Raw genomic sequence first — 9,902 nt, forward strand, 5'->3', positions numbered from 1 at the left:
GCTCTTTGTGCATCAGTTAATGACTGTGCTTGCTCTCATGCCTGCAATGTTGACAGGCCCAGGGTTTTTTCCTGGTCTTGGGGTCCTAGCCCCAGGTGTGATCTGAGGACCGCAGCTGGAGATGAGGAAGGCAAGGGCAGGGTGAAGAGACAGCTGGCGTCAGAAGGCCTGGTTTACTCTGTTTCGTATCTAACTGGCTCTCAAATATTGGGCAAAGCCCTAAACCTCTCCGGCTCCTTTCCCACATCTGACAGGATTGGATTCAGTGACCTCCTGGCTCTAACATTAGGAATCTAGACTTCCAGGGGATTAAAGAGAGGGTGAGCCTGACTCTCGGGAGGTTTGCAGAGAAGAGGAGGGTCTCCCTCTAGGCAACCGCAGGTTGAGAGCAGAGGTGAGGCTGGAGGGGGCTCCCTGTGGCCCCCAGCCCACCTCTGCCAGCTGTGGATGGTGGGGAAAGGCCATCCAGGGAAAGGCCTGCGTCTCTGTCTTCCGGCCGCCAATAGCAGGGCTCCCCGTGGGGCATTGAGTTACTCCCGTGTTCTCCGGCTGGCCCCTGGGTCATCGCTGCACATACACTGTTCCTGCCAAGTTCTCTCAACTGAACATGCGTTGGCGTTTTCTGCCTCCTTAACTGAATTCCTCTCCTGCGTGCTCACCCGACTTCTGGAGGGATTCTCTACACATCATCCCCTGGGCTTCCCAGCCATTGAACCCCCTGGCTTCCAGACCACTCCGCAATCAAATGATTCCTGAAAAGGGAGTTGGGGTGAAAGCCTCCCAGCTGGTTTGTGAGTTCTTAAGAGCGGGGCCTCCCTAGGGGCTGGCGCTCTGGGTTCAAGAAAGTCTTGTTTGTTGGAAAAGGGACATTGTGTTCATCACCAACTTTGGATTCATCCCCCCAAATCCCTAATTTCCATGAAAGGCATGTTTTAGGTGCCTGGCTTTGGCGCCTGGTCCCACCCAGCCTTGGTCACAGTGCTTTGGCCCATTTCCTTTATACTTCTGCCACCTCCCCATGTACTCAAGTTCAAAAACGTTTGCTTTGTGAAATGGCACTTCCCCCAAAGTCTCTGTAGAAGATGGGTGTTTTTTTGAGAGAGAGAGAAACATTGATCGGTTGCCTCTGGCACACCCCTACCAGGGGTCGAACCCACAACCTGAGTATGTCCCCTGACCAGGAACTGAACCTGCCACCTTTTGGTGCTTGGGAGGACATTCCAACTGAGACATACCGGCCAGAGCCCAAACTTTTATTTTAAGGATTCTAATCCTTTCCCCATTGTACAGGCCACTTCAAAAACCTAACAGACCTTTAATTCCCTTCCAGGAAGAATAGGGCGGGGGACTAATGGTGAGCACCTGGCATGTCCTTCCCGAATGCCGGATGCCTGGACGGGCTTAGGTGGGAAGTGAACTGCCTGCGAGATGCCAAGATCAGGTTCCCTTCCGCCAGGCTGCGCTGCCTTCTTCCAGCCTGACTGTGGCTCTAGCAGCTGGTTGGTTGGGTTTTGTCCTCACGAGGCTGTCCTGGCCCTCGACCACTTTCCCTGACCTCGGAAAGTGACTTCCTTTTTGAGTGTCTGATGAGGGGACTTGTGTACAGAGGACAGATGCAGCCCCTGAGGCTCTTTCTTACTTGCTCAGCATGTCTCATAGGAATTAAAAGTCTTCCTGATGGTGCCCACCCTCACAATTATTTATAAATCTTAAACTGCCTGGCCCAAAGTGCCTCGGACCCTTTCTTTACTTGGTAGCGGATTGGAGAGGGTAGACTTGGAGTCATTCGACATGATTTCCTGGTTCTTGCTCACCTTGTCTGCTCAACTGTCCGGAACTTTCTTGTCATTCATCCCCATCAGCTTGGCTTTTTTTTCCTGGAGAAGCAGTGTCATTTTCATGCTTGCAGAGCCCACTGTGTTGTCCAGCTTCCAGTTTTGTTTTTTTAATTGAAAAATGACAGAGAAATACAAAGAATAACATAACAAATACCCATGTGAGCCACGCCAGCATGGCCATGGGTGAACCTGAGGCGGGCGATGAAGGATTAGAAAAGACAGACAAGAGAATAAAGCTGGGGCTAGGTGGCACGCTGCCCTCTCTGATGGAGATCGATAGTGCTATGGGCTGTAAGCCGAGTCTTTATTTTATAGCCAGATTCCACGAGGCAAAGTAAGGGCGTGGTCAAGATGTTTACAACGTTCTCGTGGGTTTCGAATCTACTCAATTACATGCACCTGATCAAGCTTTGTTTACTTGCTGCACCTCCCGCAGCCCATATCACTCAGCCACGTGGGACCACAGGTTCGGACCATAAGGTCAAGCTTACAGCTATAGCCCTGGCTATATTTGTGCTGGGACTTACACGTGGCTTTGCCACGAGAGGATCGTGCCCTCTCATTAGTCTGAGAACCTGTCCAAACGCTGTAGCTGCTCTTCACACCCATGTACTTTCCACCTGCATTTAATAAACGTTAACGTTTTGTTATTGTGTCAAGTTTTTAACCCAAGTAAAAATATTACCAACGAATTGGAAGCCCATCTTGTTCATTCCCCAGGCCCTTCCCTTCCTTTCCCAGGCAGACACTGATGGACTCAGTGGGTAGCCTTCCAGCTTCTGTTTTCACACGTTTGCTACAAAATATAGTATTGTTTTGCCCTAGCCGGTTTGGCTCAGTGGATAGAGTGTCAGCCTGCAGATTGAAGGGTCCCAGGTTCGATTCTGGTCAAGGGCACATGCCTGGGTCTCGGGCTCAATCCCCAGTGGAGGGCGTGCAGGAGGTGGCCAATCTATGATTCTCTCTCATTGATGATTTTTCTACCTCTCCCTCTCCCTTCCTCTCTAAAAATCAATAAAATATATATGGTATTGTTTTGAGTCTTTAGATCTTTGTAAATGATGTATCACATGAATGTAACTTGCTCTTTTCACTCAGTATTGGTTTTGAGGTCTAATCATATTGATACGAGCCCAGCACTGTCCCAGGCACTGAGAATACAATGGAATAAAACTCCTTTCCTCTCGGAGTTTGTCAGGGGGTGGCAGGGAGGCATATGTGCTATGAATGGACCACAGTTTATTCAGCCATTCCCGTTGGTGAGCATCTGTTTATTATTACAAGCCATGCTGCAAAGAACATCTCTGCCTGTCTCCTTACACACGTTACCGTATACATAGCGTGCAAGCTTTCTTAAAGGGCCAGATAGTACATTTTTAGGCTAGTGAGCCATATGGTCTGTGACAATTACTCACTTCCGCCCTTCTTGAAAGCGGCTATAAAAATATGCAAATACATTGTCTATGAGCACTGGGGTTTGAATTTCATACAATTTTATGTGTTATGAAATATTATTTTTGATTTTCCCCCCAATCATTTAAAAATGGAAAACCCATTCTTAACTCAGGGTGTACATATCTTGGCCCACTGGCCAAGTCTGCCATAAATGAGTTACTCCAGAGCCTGTGTACAGATGCTCCACACCCGGTGCCAGATGAAAGCAGGAAGGATGAGGAGGGGACGTTGCTGCCCGCTCCGGACACTGAGAAATACCTGGGAAGGCCTTTGGGAAGTTGGAAGGATGGATAACTCGGGGTCTCTGGAGCCAGACCCTTTGCCAGACGATTATTTTGGTCTAGCTCAGCCTGTGTGTGCCGTGGCCAGTGACAAGCTCTCACCTCTCTCCCCTCTACCTGGTCTTTCTTCTCCCCTGAGTTGGGCAGGAGTCTCGATTGAACCGTTAGCCATCTGAACAGGAGGGTGACGTGATGGGAGCCACGGGGGCTTGGGAAGCAAATCTGCCTGGCTCTCCCCTGACGGTGGTCTTGGGCAAGGCCCTTCGCTTCTCCGAGGCCACCCTTGTCTACAAGAACAATCCACATCCTACCGCCTGGTTGATCGGATGAAATGACAAAAGTGGAGCCCAGCCGGCATGGCTCAGTGGTTGAGCATTGACCCATGAACCAGGAGGTCACGGTTCAATTCCTAGTTAGAGCACATACCTGGGTTGTGGGCTCAATCCCCAGTAGAGGGCGTGCAGGAGGCAGCTGATCAATGATTCTCTCTCATCATTGATGTTTCTATCTCTCTCTCTCTCCCCCTCTCTCTGAAATCAATAAAAATCTATTTTTTTTAAAAAAAAAAAAAAGAAATGACAGAAGTGTAAGAGAAGTGCCTGACATAATTGCCAGCCAGCATTCAGATTTTCTCCCCACGGGATGGATGACATGACACTTCCTGGGACGGCAGCTCCTCACTTCCTCTGGAAGCAGCCCACTCCACCCTCCAACATATCACACCCTTAGAAAGCACTTTCCTTCTGTTGAGCTGAAAACTGGCAGTGGCCTCCACTTCCGGTCCCCTTCTAGCCCCGAGACCACCCAACGACCCCTCCTCTTCCCCAGATGAAACAGCCTGTTTTCTTTAATCACGACCTTGAGTCCTTTCACCATCCTGGCCACCCTTCTTAGATTCACATGTTTTCCTGAACCAAACATCTGACACCCTGGGACTGCAGGTGAAGGTAAAAGAAGCCTGGGTCTAGCCCTGGCCTGGTCATGAGTGAGGAAGGCCAGACGCTGGCTAAGAGACCTGATGGTTAAGAGTTTAAGACTTTGGCACAGGGCAGATCTGGGTTCTGCTCCTTGGCAAGCTACTTAAGCTCTCTGAGGTCAGATTTGTCTTCTGTAAAAGGGAGAAGGGGTCTAGTTCCCTCCGAATAGGCTTATGGAGAGGAATTGGACGATGCATAGCGTGCTCTGCTCACTCGGCACACTGGCCAAGGCAGGCTGACCTCTCCGGAGGTTTTAGGGATCGTGTTTGTCAATGTGAATTCCCAGCCCCCCACCCATGGAGTGGGTGGGTCCAGTCAGTGCATGGTGGCAGAATGCCTACCTGAAAGTGGAGGTGGGGAGCCAATGCCTGCTCCACACCGAACAGGGGCCCGGAGGCAGGATGTGAACAGATCAGCAGGTGAAGACCCTGCCAGCTATGACCACCAGGGGGCACCCCTGTTGCAGAAATGACCTCACCCAAAGAGACACACCCACTCCTCAGGTGAAGAGGATGCCTCTGTTCCCAGGCACATTTCAGAGTAAATTGGGACAGAAATGGACAGCCTTGGTGTGCCTGGTCAGACTGCCCTGGGTAGGCCCCTGGGCCTGGGGAAAGCTCTCTGGCCCAAGGCAGAGGCCCGGGTTGTAACTCATGACCCGGGACAAGGCATTTCCCTCTCTGGCCCAGTTCACAGGGCAGATCTGCGTTCTGCTCCTTGGCAAGCTACTTAAGCTCTCTGAGGTCAGATTTGTCTCCTAGGTTCCTTCCAGTGCCAACATGGCATGGTTTGCGGATTCAAAGCCAGGGCAGTCTCCTCTTTCTCACCCGCAGCCCACTCCACCTCGGGCAGCACACGCGCTCTGGCTGGCAGTGCACCGGGCCTGGGAAGCCACGTGTCCCAGACCCCCAACTCCAAAGCCCTGGGACCCTGTTCAGGGAGGGGGAGTGCGGGAGGAGGAGGAAGGGCAGGGTTAGGTGAACCCAGAGCCTCCAAAGGGTCTTGCTTCATTCAGGACAGGCATCCGGTTTCCTCTGGTCTCTGCCAGGATTCCAGGGGCTTAAAGGAATGAGTCATGGGGGGGATTGGGGAGTTCCCAGCTAATCAGTGCAGGACAGGAGCCTGGGATGCTGGCCATCAAGCTGTGCAGAGGGTCAGGAGGCAAGACCCTAATGTCCCTAATCCCCGGCCCCTGGCCTCTCAGGGGAGGATTCGGAAGGCAGCCTAGTGGGAGTTTGGGGGGTAGGAATGGGGGCGACTAGCTTCTTCCCTCTCAGAATTTAGGGGCAGAGAGCAGGTGGCTTGATTATCCCAGGGGAAAGTGGCAAAGGGAGCTGCCCCACAGATCTGCCAGGAGAGAGGGTGGGGCTGCCTGGAGGTCAACCTCAGAGCAGTCTGACCCGACTCCAGCCTCCAAGGCTTTTGATCGGTGGCTCAGCCTTTGTTCAGGGCTCTGTGCAAACACCCTGCGGCAGTTCGGGCCTGGGAGGGGCCAAGGGGAGGAAGAGAGTTTGAGGGGGCACAGACGTCAAAGAAGGATCAGGGATTCCACAATTTCACAAAACTTTCGCAAACAGCTTTTTGTCTCAACTCCCCCTCGTTGTTGTCCTGGACACTAAATTTGCATAAATCATGGGAAGTTATTACTAAGCCTTAGTCGCAGGTAATTTCCTCCCTGGCTTCCATGGGCTTATGTATAAAGGCCCTCCAGAGCTGGTCCCTGACAGAGCCCGAGCCTGCAGACCCAGCCAGACTCTGCTGAGCCCGCTCGCTGCACAGAGCCCCATGAAGCTGATGGGTGAGTGTCCTGCCCAGGATCCGGGAGCTGCCTGCCTGGGGCAGGGGAGGCGGGTTGGAGTGGTCCAGGGGCTGGTGGTCCCTAAGTCCCCAGAAAGGGGCCCTGGTGGGAGTGGAGAGAACAGCTCCTGAGCCCGTCCGCCCGCTCCCAGCCCTACAGCTGCTCCTCTGGCACAGTGCACTTTGGACGGTGCAGGAAGCTGCTCCCCTGGGCCCTGCCCACCACCTGCCCGAGACCTTCCTGCTCAAGTGCTTAGAGCAAGTGAGGAAGATCCAGGCTGATGTCCTGGTCATGCAGGAAAGGCTGGTGAGTGAGGGGCTGGCGGCAAGGAGGGCGGGCACACACGTGCTGCCCAGCGGGTGTAGGGGAAAGAGGACCGAGCAGAGCGCTGAGGGAGGGGAAGGGAAGTGTGGGGGGGGGCGGGGGGGGCATCAGGAGGGCCTGGGAGCAGAGAGGCACGGGGACAGGGAAGGGAGGTAGGAGAAGGGGAGCCCTGAAAGGCGGGAAGAAACGGGGGAGAGACCCTCTGGGGACCGTGCTAGGATGGAAGTGGAGGGCAGAATGGGCTGAGGAGCCTGGCAGGACTGGAGGCAGGGGAAGATCTCAGAGAGATGGGGGGACAGCTTGGCTCTATGAAGTCCCCTGCACTCAGCATCCTTCTCGTCCCCAGTGTGCCACCCACAAGCTGTGCCACCCCGAGGAGCTGGTGCTGCTCAGGCACTCTCTGGGCATCCCCCACGTTCCCCTGGGCAGTTGCTCCAGCCAGTCCCTGCAGCTGGTGAGTGTCTGAAGGGGAGGAGGGCGGGGAGGGGAAGGATGATCTGGAAGGCCCCCCACCTCCAGGCTCCAGGCTCCAGGCTGGGGCCCTGAGGGGAGCATCCCAGCAGCACCCCCTGACTCTCCCACTCCGTCTCCCCAGACAGGCTGCCTGGGACAGCTCCACAGCGGCCTCTTCCTCTACCAGGGCCTCCTGCAGGCCCTGGCAGGAATCTCCCCCGAGGTGGGCCCCACCTTGGACATGCTGCAGCTGGACATCACCGACTTTGCCACCAACATCTGGCAGCAGGTGAGCCTCAGTTGGGAGCGGCAAGTGTTAGGGACCTAGACCGAGCTGGTCCCTAAAGGTCGTGCTGGCAACCTGGGGGGTGGGGGGCTGTATGTAGGGAGCTACCACCCCATCCCAGGACCCTCCTGCTGCTGGCCTTCCCACGCTCCCCTAGTTGAGGGCAGGAGTGGGATCACTGGAGCTCCAGAGAGACCTGGGCTCAGGCCCCGGCTCCATCTCAACCATGTGCCGTCCGCCCTCATCAGGCCTTTGCATTAGCCATCTGTGATAACCATGCCCACTCGGCAGGGCCGCTGGCTAATCTTGTCCTTTCCCCCACAGATGCAAGACCTGGGGATGGCCCCTGGCATGCCGGCCACCCAGGGCACCGTGCCCACCTTCACCTTCACCTCGGCCTTCCAGCGCCGGGCAGGGGGCGTCCTGGTGGCCTCCAACCTGCAGGGCTTCCTGGAGCTGGCCCTCCGCGTCCTGCGCTACCTCTCCGAGACCTGAGCAAACCCCTCCCCACCCGATGTATTTATCGCTATTTAATATTTATTTAAACCTAATATTTAAAGACAGGGAGGAGCGGGGAGGAGTCTCCGATTCCTGGGCCCTTCCCTCACCTCCAAGTGTCGTTCTGTCTGTGGCAGAGAGAAAGCTCCTGCCTTCCTGTCCCCTGGACTGGGAGGTCGATAGGTAAATACCAAGTATTAACTCCGATGACTGGGGTGGGCACTGAACCCCCGGCCCCGAGGGTACCCAACTTGGGGCCCTTGGAAGCATCAGAAACTCTCCCACGTGGGAGACAAGACAGCCGTTTAATATTTAAACAGCCGTGTTCGCAGCTGGGTCCCCGTATGCCTCCCTCGCTCTGGCTTCAGCGCGGCGTGTGAATGCCAGGCCTTGCTTCCCCTCACGTCTCCTCCCCACGGGCATGAAGCTCAGCAGAGGCAGCCTGAGCTTGGAGGCTTGGCCCTGGGGTCCCACAAATTTGTTGGGTAATCTAATTTGTCTTAAGATCTTGGGGGGCATGTTTTGATGCAAGTGGGGTGTCTCTTGTTTTTTCTGGATGCCCTACAGACACCCAGAGGCTTGGGACACCACCCCCACCAGGGCCAGTGCTCTGCCTCCTTTTAGGGCTGTGCAGAGGGTCGTGCACCTGCCTTGCTGGGTGGGGCTGGCAATGTGGGCGGGAAAAGAGGAGGGGGGTTATGTGATGGGTGAGAGGGAAGCTCAACTGTTCACTCTCAGCCTCTACTTTCTTATTGTAGCCAAACTTCATGTTAATAAAGTGTTTGTCTCTAGTAAACGTTCTTCCTCCTTCTTGAGTCCAGCTGGTGCCTGGCCAGGGGCTGGGGGGCAGGGAGTTGAATGGCGGTCAAGGGCAGAGGGAGGGGGAGGAGGGGTGCAGGGAGGAGGGGCAGTCCTCTGGCTCATCAGGGTTCATTCCTTTAGCACGTATGCCTCTTGCACCTACTCTGCGCAGGCGCGAGGCTAAGGCTAGGGACACAGCAGTGCGCCAGGCAGGCATGGTCCTGCCCTCACGGAGCACAGCCTGGTGGGGAGACCGGCAGATGGGACACTGCTAGCAGGAGGGGAGAGTGTGGAGTTCGGGGAGAACCTTAGCCGTCCAGATGCATTAACATTTGCAGAGCCGGGCAGTTTACCATCGGCCATGAACTCCAGCCCATCCACACTCACAGGTGCCTACAAAGATAGCATGAAGAAGTGCCTTGCCCTAGCCGGTGTGGCTCAGTGGATAGACTGTCAGCCTGTGAACTGAAGGGTCCCAGGTTTGATTCCGGTCAAGGGCACATGCCTGGTTTGCAGGCTCAATTCCCGGTGTGCAGGAGGCAGCTGATCAATGATTCTCTCTCATTGATATTTCTCTCTCTCCCTCTTCCTTCCTCTCTGAAATCAATAAAAATATACTTTAAAAAATATGTTCATCTTGCCTGCCATATGTGTAACACAATCATTAAACCACTTTTTTAAAAAGTTTTAAAAAATCAATGAAAAAAATATCCTCGGTGAGGATTAAAAAAAAAAGTGCCTTGGCCTGGCCAGTGTGGCTCAGCGGTTGGGCATCGATCTATGAACCAGAAGTCTAGGTTTGATTCTTGGCCAGGGCACATGCTCGAGTTGCAGGCTCAATCCCCAGCAGGGGTGTATAGGAGGCAGCCGATCAATGATTCTCTCTCATCATTGATGTATCTATGGCTCTCTCCTTCTCCCTTCCTCTCTGAAACCAATAAAAATGCATATTTTTAAAAGAGAAGTGCATTGTACAGATCAGGAGGCGGAGTCTAGGTGACTGCGTGGGTCGGAACTCAAATCGCAGGCTCTGAATTTCTCTCCTTCCGCAGCGGCCGCGGACCAGGCAGGGAGCTGCTCACACGCTGCTCTCCCGCTTGCCTCGCGCCTGGGCTGAGGCTGAGCTGGCAGCGAGGGCGGGGCTGCTTCCCACAGGGCACAGCTCTCTGTGCCCTCAGCTCAAGGTGCTCA

General features: G+C 54.4%; 1 protein-coding gene across 2 annotated transcripts; it reads left to right on the forward strand.

Moving 5' to 3' along the window:
- Positions 1-6,241: 6,241 nt before the first annotated feature.
- On the forward strand, positions 6,242-8,750 carry CSF3 (colony stimulating factor 3). 2 transcript variants are annotated; one of them, XM_054709259.1, is made up of 5 exons: positions 6,242-6,349; positions 6,501-6,655; positions 7,020-7,127; positions 7,273-7,415; positions 7,737-8,750. In XM_054709259.1, exons 1-5 carry the CDS (start codon positions 6,244-6,246, stop codon positions 8,095-8,097), a joined length of 873 nt encoding a protein of 290 aa, XP_054565234.1. In that variant the 5' UTR covers positions 6,242-6,243; the 3' UTR covers positions 8,098-8,750. The 2 variants fall into 2 exon arrangements, with proteins under 2 accessions (XP_054565234.1, XP_008152093.3); XM_008153871.3 differs by having other exon boundaries at positions 6,251-6,349; positions 7,269-7,415; positions 7,737-7,974.
- Positions 8,751-9,902: the final 1,152 nt, after the last annotated feature.

This window comes from Eptesicus fuscus, chromosome 20 (assembly GCF_027574615.1).
Source record: "Eptesicus fuscus isolate TK198812 chromosome 20, DD_ASM_mEF_20220401, whole genome shotgun sequence".
NCBI lineage: Eukaryota > Metazoa > Chordata > Mammalia > Chiroptera > Vespertilionidae > Eptesicus > Eptesicus fuscus.